Source organism: Ranitomeya variabilis, chromosome 6 (genome assembly GCF_051348905.1).
Source record: "Ranitomeya variabilis isolate aRanVar5 chromosome 6, aRanVar5.hap1, whole genome shotgun sequence".
Taxonomy (NCBI): domain Eukaryota; kingdom Metazoa; phylum Chordata; class Amphibia; order Anura; family Dendrobatidae; genus Ranitomeya; species Ranitomeya variabilis.
The window spans coordinates 99,159,507-99,179,120 of record NC_135237.1 but is presented as its reverse complement, the minus strand read 5'-3'; the positions used below and the strand labels follow the sequence as shown (position 1 = coordinate 99,179,120).

General features: G+C 45.2%; 1 protein-coding gene across 1 annotated transcript in view; it reads left to right on the top strand.

Moving 5' to 3' along the window:
* SCRN1 (secernin 1) overlaps window positions 1–19,614 on the top strand; it is a 76,864-nt gene that overhangs the window by 46,764 nt on the left and 10,486 nt on the right. Inside the window, exons 4-8 of the mRNA XM_077268843.1 lie at window positions 964–1,160; window positions 2,757–2,948; window positions 4,695–4,860; window positions 12,263–12,425; window positions 16,424–16,583. Of these exons, the coding sequence (XP_077124958.1) occupies window positions 964–1,160; window positions 2,757–2,948; window positions 4,695–4,860; window positions 12,263–12,425; window positions 16,424–16,582 (877 nt within the window). The 3' untranslated portion in view covers window position 16,583. The remainder of the gene's footprint in view (window positions 1–963; window positions 1,161–2,756; window positions 2,949–4,694; window positions 4,861–12,262; window positions 12,426–16,423; window positions 16,584–19,614) is intronic.

Sequence of the window (19,614 nt, the reverse complement as noted above, 5' to 3'; positions counted from 1 at the left end):
GCCCCTCGTCAGTGCAAAGTGGAGATCTGGTTTGACTGTGTAAGAGGCGTCCAGCTGATATCCAAGAAGTATTGTTTCTCCTTGCGGAGATTGACATGCTAAGCATGCCGAGTTGAGGAGACTTAAAGCCGCAATGCTCCTCTGAGAAATATTCTAATTATGCAAATCGTCTCTTCAGAGAGGAAGAGAAATAGAACTCTAGTGCCACTTGTTGAAAGGTAGCAAACCTACAAGTTAATGTCGATCAATAGGTGGCACTAGAGTTCTATTTCTCTTCCTCTCTGAAGAGACAATTTGCATAATTAGCATATTTCTCAGAGGAGCATTGCCGGTTTAAGGCTCCTCTTCTCGGCATGCTTAGCATGTCAATCTCCGCAAGGAGAAAGATACTTATTGGAATTCTGTAGTAGGAAACTGTAAATGGTCCTGTAAGATTAATAGCTGCTGAGTAAAAAAAAGTGGATTGCACATGGACAGCACACAGATGACAAGTGAGAAAAAGGATGAAAATTGTACCGATTTTTTTTTAATTATTATTTTTTTATAAGCTAGTGTGAGCGAAATATGTTACTACTGTGTTTATGCAAAGGAACTACTATATCCTAAGCCATTGTATATTACAGGGAACCGGTCACTAGAATCATGCTGCCAGAATCACAGGCAACATGAATCCCAGACTGGCTGCACAATTGTGGAGAGGTATATATTTCTTTGTAACGCTCTGGTGTTTCAAAGAAAACATGGTTTGAAGATCCCCGGTAAGACCTGATGCTGTCCAGTATTCTTCTCCCCCTTTCAGCAGCTCTTTATTAGGGGGTATGGCTTACACTACTCCGCACCTTCCTAATAATGTCATTTTGAGCAAGGTTTCAGACTAAACACATTTGTTCTCTATAATACTAGGAGGGTAAAGTTTAAATACTTTTCATATACTCTGTATGACCCTGGTATATGTTCTTCTAGACTTGGTCTTGAGCGGGGAACAAGTGCCAAAGAAGCCGTTGATGTTATCACCTCTTTATTAGAAAAACATGGCCAAGGAGGGAACAATTTTCAGACAGACAGTCAAGGTTTCCACAGTGCCTTCCTGATAGTTGACAGAGTGGAGGCATGGATCCTGGAAACCGTAGGCAAATTATGGGCTGCTGAAAGAATCACAGGTTAGTGCTGATCAGGTGGGTCACTGAAGTACCAAATTAACTGGCTCATACAGTCTCTGTAAGAGGTTCACAAACTTGTCTGCTTTGACTTTATTGTCTGTCCTATGCACAATGCTCTGTCTAGAGTAGCTTTATGTGTAAGTCAGCAGATAATCCCTGCTTTTCATAGTGAATGAAAGGAAAGTTAGGAAACGACTCCTAGAGGTTTAAAGGGACTCTGTCTCCCCCTCCAGCCGTTAGAAACTAAAAGAGCCACCTTGTGCAGCAGTAATGCTGCATTCTGACTAGGTGGCTTTTTTAGTTATTGGTGCAGTCAAAGCAGAAATAAAGCGTTTTACAATTTCGCAAAAATACCTGTCTTTAGCCCTGGAGGCAGGTCTTAACCCCCCTGCTGCACATGCCACACTGCCGTCACTCAAGGCTTCTTCGGCGCTGGGCGCCGCCTCCTCCGCGCTGTTTTCAAATCAGTTTGGGGCTCACAATCTAAATTCCCTATCAGTATGTCTTTTTGAATGTGGGAGGAAACTGGAGGAAACCCACGCAAACACAGAGAGAACATACAAACTCTTTGCAGATGTTGTCCTTGTTGGGGTTTGAACCCAGGACTCAAGCGCTGCAAGGCTGCTGTGCTATCCACTGTGCCACTGCGCCACCGTGCTCCCCCATGCTTGCTTAACCCCACAACATTAAAATTACAACACCGGGAAGGAAAAATCATGAAATTATGTAAATTATAGGATGAATAAGCATGTTAATTATATGCGAATGATAAAAAATAGAAGTAAAATTTTCAAAACATCCCGATTAATTCAGTATTGAATATGAGAGGCATACGCTGAAATACACACACTTACAACGCCTTGGCTTCTATAAATACGGTTGTCCACGAATTTAACATTGATGACCTGTCCTTAGGATAAGTTATCAATGTCTAATTTGTAGGGGTGCAACACACGGCACCCCCATCGATTAGATGTTCTCAGTGTCGGCCGTGACTGTAACAGCTAAGATACAGAGCGGCACAGCACAGCTCCGCAAATTGTATAGTCCCAGCAGAGGATCTTGATGATTTGCTCAAGTGCATTCAGTGTGGCAAAACGTTCCTCAGCCAACCATTAATAACCTCACTCATAGCATCCATGGTGTGTAAGTGCCAGAATTTCTGCACATGGCGCACTCATACTCAATACTGAATAAATCAAAATGTTTTGAAAACTTTAATTTCACTTTTTTCATCATTTGTATATCATTGACATCTTTATCAAACCCATAATTTCCATAAGGCAGGAGTCACACTACAGCGAGATACGGCCGAGTCTCGCAGGTTAAAAACAAGCTTTGGCACCGGCACTTCGGAGCGGAGCGTGCGGCTCCATGTATTGCTATGCGGCCGCACGCTGGAGTGCCGGTGCCAGAGCTTGGTTTTAACCTGCGAGACTCGGCCGTATCTCTCTGTGTGTGATCCCGGCCTAATGGCACAACTTTTTCTTCTTAGTGCTGTCAGTGCTGAGTGTATTTATACTTTCAGTCTAGTGTATGTTTTAGGTAAACTACTTTCTTGTAACTTCTTCCTTTCCATATTTTCCTCCACTATAGGTGGCATAAGATGTATCTGTAATCATTTATCTCTAAAAACACACATAGACCTGGAGCATCGGGAGCTGCGGAGTCATGCACAGAACCAGGGTTGGTGGAATGAAGATGAAGAGTTTAACTTCTCGGATGTTTTTTCAGAACATAATCATGGAAATGATTGCTTGGAGAAACTGGCTATGGAAAATAAGGAAGGTAACTAATCTAGTCCTCTATTGTGTGTTATACCTCATGATCCATTTAAAAGTCAAGTCAAGTATATATGTATATAAAATAGAAAAAACTTAGTATATCAATTTATCTGAAAATTTTGAGAGGTGATAACTATAATTGTCTAAAATATGACTAACTACAATATAAAAAGAAAAAGGATTGAAGTTTTTCAAAAAAATATTTAAAACTTACCGTACTATGAATTAAAAGAGTCGACAAAATAAGCAGCATCCATTGCACAAGAAATTCGTTATGTACCTAACTCATTGGAAGCACAGCCACGTTTGGCTATGACTTCTTTATTTTTAATGGGTTTTTTCCACTAACAAAAGTTGATTTTAATCAGTAAATCTTGGAATAATAATAATTCCCACAATTGGATTTGTTTAAATAAAACATTCCTGTGCTGAGATAATCTTATAAATGTCCCCCTACTGTGTACTGTTCTGATAATGGCCGTGTCTGACCGTGCAGGAACATGGTCTGATCATACCACAGCTCCTGGTCAGGGGAGGAATGAAAGGAGTGTACAGATAGCACAGCATGGGATTGCAAATCATTCTTTTAGGTAAATCATTTCTTTTAAAAACAGGCAGAGAAATAGTGTATCCCACAAAAAGAATAATCTGTTATGACTCGGCTGCTTAACAGCAAAGTCACAGAAATGCTTTCCGTTTTAATTTTCAACTGGTTTATTAAAACAGGCTTCATAAACCAGTGCAAAGAAAATAAATAGACATTGCCGATTGGGCAATGCAGTTAGTATGCTGGAGCATTTTTCCAGGTTCATATCACTGAGGCTAACATCCTGAGTGACATGTATCACCCCTCCAATATTTTACCAGAGACCTTCTCACACTCTGTTATGCCTATGTGCAGTTTGATAGAGGAGAGCAGGAGCAGAGCACCAAAGACCCCCCGCCACTTCATGTAATCCATGTTTGAATCTGCTGTGGATTACATTTGGTAGCAACCAGCAGACAACAATTTAGACAGAACAGAGATAGTGACTGGCACTTTGGAGTGATTATTCAAGCTACAATTGTCATTCTGGGTAAATAAAGTATTTTTCTAAGTCATTTCTTAGTCATTGCCTTCACCATCAGATGAGATTAAGTTTATTGAAATGACAGAGACCATTGATATTGGATCCTGATATAGTGCAGCCCTCCAGCCTGAGCCCTAATCTGACAAATGTGGCCTGTCAAAGATAAAATAAAATGGGATATAGAGGTAGATTCTTCTCTGCGCCGCTTATAAAATTAGAAGTCCAATTAAGTAATCCAATGAAAAAGTGGCCTTATTCCATGCGTTTCGGAGCACCACGGCTCCTTCATGTACATTCTATGTGGTATCCTGATGAAGGAGCCGTGGTGCTCCGAAACGCATGGAATAAGGCCACTTTTTCATTGGATTACTTAATTGGACTTCTAATTTTATAAGCTGCGCAGAGAAGAATCTACCTCTATATCCCATTTTTTAATCTTTGGTTGGTCACGAGGAGACCGGTAGATCTGCAGCAGCTTACGTCTTTTTGAGCCTGTGTTAGGGCTCGATCTGGTGAGTAAATTTGAATAGAATGTACAGTATCTCCTTATACCCAGATAAGACCCTATTGTGCTTTTTATTTCCTTCTAGCCCTTTACTGAAATGTGGCCTGTGTAATACTTGGACTACAGTAACCAGGATTTCAGTAACCATGCTTTCTCTATCTGTCTTCACTATCAGAACTGATTGCCGTGGAATCAATGATAAATGTTCTTCGTAATAAAAGTAGTGGAATCTGTGTGGACACTGACGTCTTCCTCACTACAGCGAGTGCAGTGTCTGTCCTGCCGAAGGATGACAAATGGCCCTGCATTCACTTTGTCACAGGCACGCCAGATCCATCAAGGTCAGACACGTTTACTATGTAACATGCTGCCGTAGTCAGGTGTGACAATCTTATTCCAGATCATTACATGCATTTGCTACATGGGAGAAAAGAAGAAGAAATTAGACAGGAAAAACCAATGAAACAAACTGATATGTCAGAAAGATTTAAGAGGTTGTCCACAACCCTGTACCAGTTACTGGTGTTGCCATAAATACTTAAAGATGATGCCCCTAAGAGTATGTGCACACGTTGCGGATTGGCTGCAGATCCGCAGCGGATTTGACCCTGCGGATCCGCAGCAGTTTTCAATGCGTTGTACAGTACCATGTAAACCTATGGAAAACCAAATCCGCAGTGCACATGCTGCGGAAAATTCCACGCAGAAACGCAGCGGTTTATTTTCCGCAGCATGTCAATTCTTTGTGCAGATTCCGCAGCGTTTTACACCTGTTCCACAATAGGAATCCGCAGGTGTGAAAACGCAGGCGAGTTCCGCACAAAATCTGCACCAAATCCGCAGAAAACCCGTAGGTAAAACGCAGAGCGTTTTACCTGCGGATTCTGCAGAATCCGCGCTGAAAAATCCGCAATGGAATCCGCAATGTGTGCACATACTCTAAAGAGCCACAGATATATTTTTTTCCTGCGTCTGTTGATTCAGTTGTCAAAGTCTGAGTGTTTTTTTCAAGCAGAAACAGCTCATAAATTGACTTGCAGCTTCTTTCTACACAAGAAATGTGAGAAAAAAACAGCGCCATGCACACTATCGGCTTGTTTTACCATTGAAATCAGTAGGAAGCCTCTTGAAAGCGTAGTTACTCTATAGGCGGCTTCCGCTAAAAAAAACCTCAGCATGTGCGCCGGTGTCGTAAAAAGGAGATTTTTGTGTACTCACCGTAAAATCCTTTTCTCCGAGGCAATCATTGGGGGTCACAGGACCATGGGGTGTTATGCTGCTGCCACTAGGAGGACACTAAGTAAACACAGAAAGAATAGCTCCTCCCCTACAGTATACACCCTCCTGCTGGCTCTCAGTGAACCAGTTCTTGCTTAGTGTCTGTAGGAGGCACTTGGGTCTGTTTCAGACCCCACCGTTTTTATTTTAATTTTTAATTTTTTGTTCTATTTTTTCCTTTAACAGAGCGAATGGGGGCAACGGATCCTTTCTAGGCTCCGATCTCCCCCGAACCATCAACAGGCAAGTACGTGGAGCGTCCCTCCCTTATCCTTTCCTGCAACGTTGGATGCCAGCCCTGAGCTCATCTTGTGGGCGACGGTTCCTTCGCGTTCCGATCTCCCCCCCCCCTCCATAGCAGGCGACCACATGGAGTAGCCCTCCATCTACCTCTCCTGGAGCCAGGTGCATAGCCGGACATGATATATATGGCGTCCGTGCAGCCCCCCCTCTGCATCACCACTGATATAGTGGATGATGCATGGCGGCAGAAGCTCTCCACCCTCTCCCTGACTATGGCGACGGTGGATTGAGCATCGGCCCACTGCATCTACCGTGAGTACACTGCGGGGCCGTGGCGCTTGGGGGGTCCTGGTCCCCGGGGTATGGGAGGTCCGCACCTTAAAGCCCGGGTCCATGGGTGGTCTGCAGTGTGACAATTCTTCAGAGAGTGTGGCTTAAGAATGGCGCTAATAGCGGTCGCGGCGCTGCAGGCCGCAACCGCAGGTTTAAAATTTAGCCCCCGACTTTTCCCTTTCATACAGGCCGGAGTTTTGGCCACGCCCACCGGCAGTTACCGCCGCCCACTCTTTCTGGTGCTTCTCGTTCTCTGAGAGACACTCTCACTTCCTGATCTCGGCGGCCATCTTGGTACACCCACAGGGCTGATGCTGCAGCGCTGCTCCAGCCTTTTCAATCACAGCCTTCAGGATTAGCGATTCCTGTGCATAGCTCCCGTGGCATCACACTGCGGACCTCCCCTGGGGACTCAAGACACAGGACCATGGGTAAGCTCCAGAAACATAGCTTAACCCTTCCCCTGCTAGTAAGCGCTTGCCTCCAGGCTTTACTATGTCTCAACCAAAGCCTCACAAAAAGTCTGGGAAAACCCACTCTGTATTTTTCGCCTCATGTACCTCTTGTAAGGTATCATTACCCCGGGCTCACAATACTGCATTATGCACAGCTTGTGAACCGGTGACGGCTCAGGAACCACCTGTTGCTGATACTGAACCCAGTGAGCCTAGTCCCCCTGAGTGGGCTACCTCCCTTTCCCGGTCTATGGCATCCCTGGCAAAAGCGTTAGACTCGTTCCGAGACCCTTCCTCTAACCAGGGCACTAATACGGACGACGCTTCAGATGGTCAGAACCCCTCGTACTCCAGGGGTCGTACCTTGCCAAGGAGTTCTCACTCTTCCAGGAAAAGGACTCATGCCATATCCCCAGACCGTCAACGGTTTTCGGGTTCTGAGAGCTCCATTTCTCACTCCCCTTCCATCGGGGCTAGTAGAGAACCTGTTTCAGAGGATGATTCTGACACGTCCCTGAATCAGGAATTTCATCACGATCAGGAGACTCTCGACTCTCTAATTGAGTCAGTGAATAAGGCTTTGAGACTTGAGGAGGAACCTTTATCTAAAATGGATCATGCCGTGTCCTTTAAGAGGACCAAAAGAGCTCACAGAGTGTTCGCCACTCATCCCGAGTTTAAGCAAATTGTTGAATCTCACAGGATCTGTCCAGATAAACGATTCACAGGGCAGAAGCCCATGGAGTCCAAATATCCCTTTGCCCAGGATCTAAGAAAAGATTGGTCACAATCTCCCCCAGTAGATCCTCCGGTATCGCGCCTGGCTACGAAAACTGTTTTGTCCTCCTCGGAGGGCGCCTCTATTAAAAATCCAACTGATCGTCAGATCGACAATATGGCGCGTTCAACTTTTGAAGCCTCAGCGGCTGCACTCTTTCCATCTTTTGCCGCTACGTGGGTGGCTAAGGCTATGACCCACTGGGCTGAGGTCTTGTCTTCAGCAGTACTGGATACCAATCTTCCCCCCGAGATAGCAGACCTCGCTACTCAGATAGCCAGAGCTGGAGATTTTGTAGTGACCGCATCCCTGGATGTCGCTGACTGTGCTTCTCAAGCAGCAGCAAATGCCATCACCATCCGGAGGTCCTTATGGCTCAGGGACTGGCGTGCGGATTCTACTTCCAAAAAGTCATTGACTTCTCTCCCATATCAGAGCGGTCGCCTTTTTGGCGAAAAGCTCGACCAGTTAATTTCTGACGCCACTGGAGGGAAGAGTAAATTTCTTCCACAACAGAGACCCTCTCGGCCTTTTTGGAACCTGCAACCACAGGCTCGGTCCCGATTTTTCCGTTATAACTCAAACTGGTCCTCTACTTCCACATCTCTCGGTTCCGGCCGGGCACAACGTGGAGACAGAGGTTCACAGGCCTCTTTTAAGCCTTCCCCTTCCTGGAGAGGCAGGCCAAGGCAGCCGGGATCCAGAGGCACCAGAACGGGCAGACCTTCCACACAATGACTCTGCGGTATCCAGGGGACACCCTCAAAGTAGGCGGCCGCCTGCTTTCCTTCAGTGCCGCGTGGCTCTCGGTCGTTCTCGACGAGTGGGTCCGCGATCTAGTGTCCTCCGGATACAAGATAGATCTCTTATCTCGTCCTCCAAACCGTTTTTTCCTGTCTTCTCCTACAAAGGCAAAGGCATCAGAGTTCTTCAAAGCTATAAGCTCTCCGAGAAAAGACGGAGTTATTATTCCGGTCCCTCAAAGCGAAAAGTTTCAAGGTTTTTATTCAAACATCTTCATTGTTCCAAAGAAGGACGGTACAGTACGGCCCATACCGGACCTAAAACTGCTGAACAAGTTCGTCAGGGTACGACGGTTCCAGATGGAATCGCTTTGTTCTGTCATCGCCTACATGGAAAAAGGTGAGTTCCTGGTGTCTATAGACATCCAGGACGCATACCTCCACATTCCTGTTTTACCTTCTCACCAAAGGTTTCTTCACTTCGCAGTTCAGGAAGATCACTTCCAATTCGTTGCTCTGCCCTTCGGCCTCGCCACCGACCCGAGGAGTGGTGGCGCTCCCGTATTTAGACGATATCCTCATCAAAGGCCCCTCTTTCCGCTCCTGCATGGAAGCCGTGCCCATCACAATAGATACCCTTTCTCACCTGTGTTGGAAGATAAACTTCAAAAAATCTTCCCCAGTGCCGGCTCAGTGAATTTCCTTTCTAGGAATGATACTCGACTCGTCTCGGGGGTTGGTTCTTCTTCCCCCGGAAAAGATCTCAGTCTTACAGCGAGAAGCTCAGAAGCTCTCTCAGCCTCACTCTCACTCTCTGCGCTTCAGTATGAGAGTCCTCAGCAGGATGGTAGCAGCTATGGAGGCGGTTCCATTTGCCCAACTACACCTCCGTCCTCTACAGCTTGCCCTCCTGGCTGTTTGGGACAGGAACCCGTTCTCCCTAGACCGTCGGTTCCTCCTTCCCCAGCGAGTCAGACAGTCTCTCAGGTGGTGGACATTGAAATCCTCCCTGAATCAAGGGAAGTCTTTTCTTCCAGTACACTGGCTGGTTGTGACGACAGACGCCAGTCTTCTAGGCTGGGGAGCGGTGTTCCTTCATCACACTGCTCAGGGCCGCTGGTCCCCCCAGGAATCACACCTTCCGATCAACATCTTGGAAACCCGGGCGATCAGGCTGGCACTTCTCCAGTTTCGTCCCTTCCTAGCAGGTCGCCCAATCAGGATTCAGTCCGACAATGCCACTGCAGTGGCAAACATCAACCACCAAGGGGGAACCCACAGCAGGGCGGCCATGTCAGAAGTAGGCCACATCCTCCGATGGGCCGAGGAAAACCGCTCAATGATCTCTGCGGTTCACATCCGGGGAGTGGACAATTGGGAGGCAGACTTCCTCAGTCGGCAATGCCTCGACTCCGGGGAGTGGTCTCTCCATCCGGAGATCTTTCACCAGATCTGCTGTCGTTGGGGAACCCCGGACGTGGATCTGATGGCCTCACGGCTGAATTCCAAGGTTCCCGACCTCATGGCTCGATCCCACGATCCGGCAGCCATCGGGGCAGACGCTCTTGTACTCCCGTGGCATCATTTTCGGCTTCCGTACATATTTCCCCCGCTTCCTCTCCTGCCGAGTGTCATCAAGAAAATGAGCGGAGAGGGTACCGGTAATCCTGATTGCGCCAGATTGGCCGCGCCGGGCGTGGTACGCGGAACTAGTTCAAATAGTTGCCAACGTTCCCTGGCGATTAACGATTCTCGCAGATCTGCTATCTCAAGGCCCCTTTTACCACCAGAACTCAGAGGCCTTGTGTTTGACGGCATGGCCGTTGAGACCTGGGTGCTAACCCAGGCAGGTTTCTCTCCAGAAGTCATAGCTACCATGATCAGCGCTAGAAAGCCTACGTCTATGCGTATCTATCATCGCACTTGGAAGACTTTCTTTTCATGGTGTAGCGACCGAGGACGTTCTCCTCTACATTTTTCCATCCCTTCCATTCTCGAGTTCTTACAAACGGGTTTGGACTTGGGTCTCGCCCTTAGTTCTCTCAAGGGACAGATCTCAGCCCTGTCTGTTCTCTTCCAACACAGGATTGCCAACAGATTACAGGTCAAGACGTTTATTCAGGGAGTCTCCCATCGGGCGCCCCCTGTAGGATGCCGTTGGAACCATGGGATCTTAATCTGGTCCTCAGAGTTTTGCAACGGACTCCTTTCGAACCTCTACAGGAGGTTTCCCTGTCTCTTCTTTCATGGAAAGTTGCTTTTCTAGTTGCGGTCACCTCTATAAGACGAGTCTCTGAGCTGGCGGCTCTGTCCTCTCAAGTTCCGTTCCTGAATTTTCATCACGATAAGGTGGTTTTGAGGACATCCCCATCTTTTCTAGCTAAAGTTGTATCCTCTTTTCATCTCAATGAGGAGATTGTCTTACCCTCACTCTGTCCGGCACCAGTCCATCGCATCGAGAAGGCCCTTCACACACTGGATTTAGTGAGAGCTCTTAGGAGATATATCTCGCGGACAGCGTCTTTCCGCAAGTCAGGTGCCCTATTCGTGCTCCCGGAAGGACCGAGGAAAGGGTTTCCCGCTTCCAAGGCGACAATAGCCAAATGGATCCGTTTGGCTATTCAGGAGTCCTACCGAGTCAGAGGTCTTCCTGTCCCAGCAGGGATTAAGGCTCACTCCACTCGGTCAGTGGGTGCGTCTTGGGCCATCCGGAACCAAGCTTCGGCAGCACACATTTGTAAGGCTGCGACTTGGTCCAGCCTGCATACCTTTACAAAACATTACCATATTCACTCTCAGGCCTCGGCAGATGCGACCGTCGGCAGACGAATTTTGCAGGCGGCTGTGCCGCATCTGTAACTTGTGGGTGCAAGTAGCAATTGCAGTTAATTGTTTCCCACCCAGGGACTGCTTTAGGACGTCCCATGGTCCTGTGTCCCCCCAATAAGGCGTAGGAGAAAAGGAGATTTTTGTGTACTCACCGTAAAATCCTTTTCTCCGAGCCAATCATTGGGGGACACAGAACCCACCCTGTTAGCCTATTGGCTTTGGTTTTTGTTGAGTTAACTTGGTTTTTGACATAGTTCATCCTTGTTAAATATTAAGCTCCTACTGCTTTGTTACCGAACTGGTTCACTGAGAGCCAGCAGGAGGGTGTATACTGCAGGGGAGGAGCTATTCTTTTTGTGTTTACTTAGTGTCCTCCTAGTGGCAGCAGCATAACACCCCATGGTCCTGTGTCCCCCAATGATTGGCTCGGAGAAAAGGATTTTACGGTGAGTACACAAAAATCTCCTTTTTACGACACCGGCGCACATGCTGAGGTTTTTTTAGCGGAAGCCGCCTATAGAGTAACTATGCTACTTCTTTAAACCACTTCACGGTTTAAAGATAGTTTTGACGTCCCTTTGCATTATTTTCACTTTTTGAAACGCTTGTTCAGGCGGAATCCACCTGAAAAAACGCCGTGTGGACATACTCTGACTGAAGACAGAAACATACACATGGGAAGCTGCGGCATTTGTTTGGGCTAAACTTAGCATGGATCACAAACGCCATACTGGCCATAGAGAGGCCACAATATACCGTACTACCTCTAAAATACTGTGGTCTCTAATGTTTTTTTTATACATTCTGCACACGATTGGATCAGAATTTGTCGAGGTCCATTTTTTTCTAAATAGAGTAATATAGAAACTAGAATTAGCCCTATACAAACCAATAACGGTGCCATGTAGTACTTTTATAGTACCGATATACAGCACTACCAGTTGTAATCTTAAAGTGTTAATGATGTATAGTTCCTGAACTACACCATGCTGACTAGAAGACATAAGTGTACACATTGGTTAGGATGGCGCAGGCCAGTTATCTTTTTTTATCCTTGCTATAACTTGGTTGTTTTATTTTTTAGGTCTATATTTAAACCCTTTATCTTTGTGGAAGATATAAAAGCTGTCCCTATGGTGCAGTCCTCTTGTGTAAGAGATAATACTTGTGAACATGATCATTCACAATGGAAACATGAGCTCTATGAAGCCCATCAATGTGCGCTCTCCTTAATGGATAAAGATAAGGTGAGTGGCATCTTTCAGAGCTCATTATGTTAATTCTTAAAGAGTAACCATCATTTTAAATTTTACTTCTTAAATCAATACTACACATGAAAATAATAAACTTTGCAGTAGAGTGGCATGTAAATGTTTGGGCACCCCTGGTCAAAATATCTGTTATTGTGAACAGTTAAGCAAGTTGAAGATGAAATGATCTTTAAAAGGGCTAAAGTTAAAGATGACACATTTCCTTTGTATTTTAGGCAAAATGTATATATATTTTCATTTTTTATAGTTTAAAAATTGCAAAAAGGAAAATGGGCCAATGGAAAAGTTTGGGAAGCCTGCATGTTACCTAGTAGCACCCCCATTTGCAAATATCACAGCTTGTAAATGCTTTTTGTAGCCAGCCAAGAGTCTTTCAAATCTTGTTTGAGTGATTGCCATCCATTCTTCCTTGGAAAATTCTTCCAGTTGTGTGAGATTCTGGTGTCTTCTTTCAATGTTGTTGAGATCAGGGGACTGTGAGGGCCATTGTAAAACCTTCAGCTTGCGTCCATTGTGAATTTTGACATGTATTTAATATCATTATCCATTTGTTGAAGCCATTTCTCTTTTTAACTTCAGCTTTTTTACAGATGGTGTAAAGTTTGTGTAGCGCCCCCACTGCCGCAGGGCCGAGGGGTACCCGGTACCGGGCTTCTGAGTCTCTGCTCTGGGGTTGTCACGGTGGCTAGACCCGGTCCGTGACCCTGCTGAGGGGCGTACAATAATAGATGTGGATGGTGGTGGAGGTGCAGTGCAGTAAATAACGAGGACACCAGGTTGCAGTCTCTTTACCTCTTTACTGAAGGCTTCTGAGTCCTCAATCCGGAATACGGTTAACAGGGCTGCGCAAGTCCGGTCGGTCCGATGGCACCTCCAGAGTTCCCTTTGCAGGTGGAAATCTGTGCCTACCTTCCTGCGCTTGTGTGTTGTGGTCCTCCCCTGCTGTGCTTACGGGATAGTACCCACAACTGTTGTGTCTGTTTCTCGTGTTCCCTCACAACTCGATTCTGATGTTCTCCCTCTACGTCCCCCTGATCTTACGGTTAGGACGCACCCGTATGACGGGGAGGCTCGGAGCTTTTCCGGGACTCCAGCGTCGCCCCACTCCTGTTGTTACCCCCCTGTGTCTTCCTGGGTCTGGGTGAGACAGCCCACCTGTAACTGACTGTCCTGCCGTAGGTCTGAAGTTTGGCTTGGAGCTCTATACTTCCTCGGCGTTCCGGCCACCGGTTATGCGCCTCAATAGGATGTTGCCTCGTCTTACAGCATGACTCCTACTGGTATTCTCCTTGTTGCGTTGATCTCGTTTCTCACTCAGCACAATAAACTTCGCTTCTTATCCTTTCTTGGGGTACCGCCGCTATTTCGTGCAGGCGCGGTCCCGTAACGTTCTCTCTGTTCGCTAGGCCTCTGTCAGGATCCCACCCCTGACAGGGACCCCTCTGAATCTTCCCCTACAACACCCCCTGCCACAAGGTGTTGCCTGGTTCCAACCCAGTCAGCTTTCTCTTCTAACTTCCTGCCTAACCCCCAGTTTTACCAGACTGTGAGGAGTGGCCTAATGAATAGTGCCCTTAGCTCCCCCTGGAGGCCAGACTGTGAAATGTATTGGTATCTGTGATACCTGGTCAGATGAACTCCTTCAGTGCCATCAGACGTACCATAGCCCCCCTTAGTGGCGGAGCCACAGTACTGCAACGACCAGGACTCTGGGGCGCTGCATTTGCATCAAGAATTTGTTGAAATTTCACTGAACACATTCTTCCCTCTACCCGTGAAATGTTCCCTGTGCCATTAGCTGCAACACAACCCCAAATCTTGATTGATTCACCCCCATGCTTAACGGTTGGCAAGATGTTCTTTTCCTGAAATTCTGTGCCCTTTTTCTCCACACGTTCCCTTTGATCTTTGTGGCCAAAGAGTTCTATTTTAGCCTCATCGGTCCACAGGACTTGTTTCCAAAATGCATCAGGCTTGTTTAGATGTTCTTTTGCATACTCTTGGTTTTTATAAAGCTGGGAAATTTAAATCAGCTGGCCTTTCCTAACGATGATAGTGAACAAGCCATAACCCTAGCAGGCTAATTAAAGTCTGAAACCTTGGTCAAAGTTATCTGAGCACACAAATCTCCATGAGTGGCCAAACTTTTGCATCGTCCCATTTTTCCTTTTTGTAATTTTTAAAATGCAAAAGATAAAAACATATATATTTAACTTTAGGCCTTTTAGAGATTATTTCATTTTTAACTGTTGAAATGACAGTAAATTTGACCAGGGGTGCCCAAACTTTTACATGCCACTGTAATATTCTGTGTATTCTGATAGGATTGTATGTTGGAGGGAGCAATAGAGGCAGGGCTTCTCCCTCCTCTTCTCCCTCCCATTCTACATAGGCGATGGCAGGTTCTACTGATAATGATTCTCTAGCAATGATGTAACACTCTGTCTTCATTGAATACAGATTTCACCTGTGAATTGAGACTTCTGAAAATGATTGATCATCCCTGACTGAGAAAGAAGCACATTTCTCTGATAAGATATATGATAAAGTTTTCTTACGTTTATGTTTACTATTATTTATTAAATAAAAACTACACTTTACGGCTCGAATACCTGTTGAATTAATGTTGTCTGAGCCAGCTGATATCGTCGGGATTGTCTAACAGTCTAATGTGTATGGGGTCTACTGACTATCTCCGACAGATGATGATGTCTCTCGGAGGGGTGGTCATTTCTATCCTGAATTACAGGGGACTATCCTTGGCCTTGGTGAGGAGTCTCATACAGAACTAAGGAGCTCAAGGCCAAGCTGTGCGTCCCTGTGTACGGGGAAGTCAGGAGAGATACCTATCAGTCGAACAGCTATCTAATCTTTAGCTAGAAGTCTTTATTTTGAAAATATAATGTATAGTGTTAAATATAATAAAAGAAAAGTAAAATGTTCATTTGTACCCAGCTGTACAGAGTTTCTTTTTTTTTTTTAAGTCTTTGAATTTCACAACTGGAATCACAATGTCTGGTGTCATTGGTCTACTAGAGGTTTTTGAAAAATAAAAGGTCACAATATGTCGTACATACTGAGTGTCCTTGAGGCTGCTTTCTGTTACCTATACAAGATGTAAAGCTGCTTTTATATCACCAACATGTTCTGCAGTACTGTACAGCGATTCTTATTGTTTAGGCCAGTGCCTGTCCCATCTAAAACTCACACAGACAAGGACCACCTTTACAGGAAAGAAACTAACCGTGCAGCATACTTTTGGAGTTTAAGAGGAAAGCCAAGAGAAAGGACATACACATTTGTTTGCTAGGTCAGATATGACTTATGAAGACAGTGCAGAGAAGCAGTAGTTCTTGTAGCTGTTATCTGGCTTTATCTGACTACATGATGCTCTGATAGGGATTAGTGGGGCATGTGGTTACCTGCGGTTAGGATGGCGGGCATGAGCTTGATTATTCTATTCTAAAAGCAGGTTAGAGATGGTGTTGGAGAGTTATAATGTGGCCTAGGTTTGTGGGTTATAGGGGTGATTTCATCTGACTGCTGGAGATTCCCTTTAAAGGAAGGGAATCTGTCACAAGATTGTGCTACCCAATCTGAGAGCAGCATAATATAGAGACAGAAGGTCTGATTCCGGTGATGTGTCAATTACTGAGCTGCTTGCAGTTCTTTTGATAAAATCACAGTTTTAGCAGTAGATTATCACTAAAGGACTAGTAATCCTGCTGACAGGTAGTCCTCCATATTCATGAGCTGTGCCTAACCCCGCCCCCACCACAGTGTACACGGAAAGCTGCCAATCAGTGGTGTGGGCGGGGTTCAGAGAATTGGTAGATCTGCGTCAGAATAATCAGTGATTTTATCAAAAACTGCATTAGGGTCTCTGCCCTACATCATGCCGCTCATAGATGGGGCAGCAAACACAGATTCCCTGTAACAAGATAACACTTTTCTTCTTTACTATTTCTGTGTAGGAGGAAGGAGACCAACTTCTTACCATATTATTAGATCTGGAGAAACAAGGCTTGGATGCTATGGAAGATTTACTCAGTAGCTCAAATCCACTAGACCCTGCTGTAGTAGTGGACCTTTTCTATGACTGTGTTGATACTGAAATTAAATTCTACAAGTGAGGTAAATTGTCCTTGTCATGCTTGTAAAATGCAAAAGGAATTACAGTGTACAGTATTACATATACAAGAAGGAAAACTTGAATTCATTATTTCCATACTATCAATGAAACTTTTTTACTTGGCACGTATTTACCCCTTCAGGATTTGCTGTGGATTTTTGCTGTGGACTCTGCCCAGCAGACCTACACCAATTTACAGTACAATGTAAGTGAGTGAGGTTTTCAATGCAGATGAAATGTGCCTGAGAATATGAGCAACTCACAAATAAGTTGCTCTCTGTAGCGCTATAGCATGTAAGGCTACTTTCACACTAGCGTTGTTGGCTGTACGTCGCAATGCGTCGTTTAGGAGAAAAAACGCATCCTGCAAAGTTGCCCGCACGATGCGTTTTTTCCCCATAGACTAACATTAGCGACGCATTGTGACGTATGGCCACACGTCGCAACCGCCGTGCGACGTTGCGTCGTGTTTTGGCGGACCTTCGGCACAAAAAAGTTACATGTAACTTTTTTTGTGCGTCGAGTCCTCCATTTTCGACCGCGCATGCGTGGCCGAAACTCCGCCCCCTCCTCCCCGGACCCTACAATGGGGCAGCGGAAGCTTCGTAAGACTGCTTCCGCTGCCCACATCGGGCATTTCTTTCACAACGCACGTTGGCACGTCGGGCCGACGCATAGCAACGGCTCCGTGCCGACGCTAGTGTGAAAGCAGCCTAAACATGAAATATAGGAAATATGAATTGCATTCCTCCTCTAGAACATAGGAAAAATGAAGATACTTAGCACATAATTTGTTCAATTCATGCGTGCCTAGCAGCCGCGACAAGGTGATCTAAATTGCTGGGAACCTGACTAATGTGAATCCTCTCCTAGGTTGATGCCTACATTTGTATGGGTAGGTAGGATCCTGCTATAATTAAAACCGCCACGGGCTGATGGGTGGAATTCTCACTCAGAGCGCCTATGTATATAAATAATTCACATTAGGATAGGTTCCCAGCAATGAAGATCACCTTACCTTTGCTGCTGGACACGCATGAATTGGCCAAATTATGTGCTAAGTTTCTTGTTTTTTTCCTATTTTCTGGAGCAGTAATGCAATTCAAATTTCATATATTTGATATATTCATGCTCTATCGCTACAGAGTCCAACTTTGTTAGTTATGTAAGCAGATGGCTACTCTTAGAATGCACCTGTTCACACCTGTTTTCTGTTTGGAAGTGACTGTCAGTCTTTTCATGTTTGAAAATATGAGCAATGCTGGGGATTTACAAATCTGCAGCATGCTTATTCTTGTGTGGATTGTCACCACGTATCTCACAATATGAAATGCTTGGTAATACGGTAAGACGAAATCTGTAGAAAAATCCATCACAAAATTTGCATGTAGTACATTCAGATTTCAATGTGCATTTTGGGACAGATCTGAGGTGGAAATTTCCACACCATATATTGAAAACCTCATGACACCACACATGTGTGCTAGCATTCAGTATGTGCGTAACAGTTTGCATTAAGGAAATGCTTAGTGCAGTGTATATCTAAGGTGCCCGGCTGACTACAAAGGAATTGTAAAGTAAACTGGACTTAGGTTATGAACACACAACAAAATCTAGAGGCAGAAATATCCAATATGGATTTTAAAATTAATCTGCCAGTATGGTTTTACTCTTGTGTTGTGACATCTGCATGATAAAGGGGCAGAGACACCGATTCCAGCAATGTAAATACTAAAGGAGGCACTGGAAAGAGCCAAAGCACAAAATAGGGTCTTATCTGGGTAGCAATATTAAAAGGAATGAATCCTTCATTCTTTCTTGGCAGCGCAGAACTATCCATTTGCTTTTTCATTTTATGATTCCAGCAATGTGTCACTTACTAGGCTGTGCTTTTCTGTTTCAATAATATCAATGTTTTATCAGCAGGAGATTATCACTACAGGACTAGATGTCTTGTGCCTCCTGTGTAACTCCGACCCCACCACTAATTTGCAGCATTCTATCAATATTCGTTGTGCAGAGAATTATGCCAGTCAGTCATGTGAATCGGTTTATATACAGCTCAGCCTTCTATCACAACTGCTGCACCCAGTAAACTAAGTGACATATCGCTGGAATAAAAACTTGCTGACAGATTCTCTTTAAAGGATATATGGGACATTACAAAAAAATGTACCTAAGCACTAACAGGCAGGAAATTGCAACCTACCTGCCTGTTGTGCACGGCGCTGTTCGTCCCCGGCACACAGCAGGCACAGACGCTCCTGCTGGGGATTCAGCTGCATCTGCTGACGTGACCGGGCGGGACTTCTGACGTCATTCTGAGTCTGACAGCCGGATCATCCAGTTAGGCAGTGAGGATCTGGCTGTCAATCAGATTGACCTTGGAAGTCCCACCCCGGCTGCACAGCAGACTGGGAAAGAAGCCTCCAGTCTGTAGACGTGACATCAGCAGAGGCAGCAGAATCCCCGGCAGGAGTGTCTGTGACTGATCTGTGCCAGGGACAACGGCTCCGTGCACAACAGGCAGGTAAGGAGCAATTATCTGCCTGTTAGTGCTTAGAAACATTTTTGTTTTTTGGTCCCAGATACCACTTTAAGGAAAATCCACATCACAAATCTACAAGTTTACCTGCATATTTCATTGTAGATTTGGTGCAGATTTTAGCCTCCATAGCTCAATCCATAAAGCCTGCACTTAAATCGCAACAATAGGTGACTGTTGTCTTCTACTACACGAATATCAGTTCCATAGTGGAACGTGTACTTTTCCCATTAATTGGGAGGTGGTTTGAAAGTAGATGTAAACATCCCCTAGGACAGCCACATAAGCCAGCTCCTGAGTTACTGCATACCAGTAGCTGATCAGTATACCCAAAAGAAAATTCTTGTCACTTTTTAAAAGTTGTGCAAACATTCACAGTTGTGTTACAATGTGTGATTTGCATTTACATGTAAAAATACAAGTTAACATTGGAAAAAATAAATGTAAAGCTCATATATAGACTCTGAGGGAGCGTTACTTACAACCCC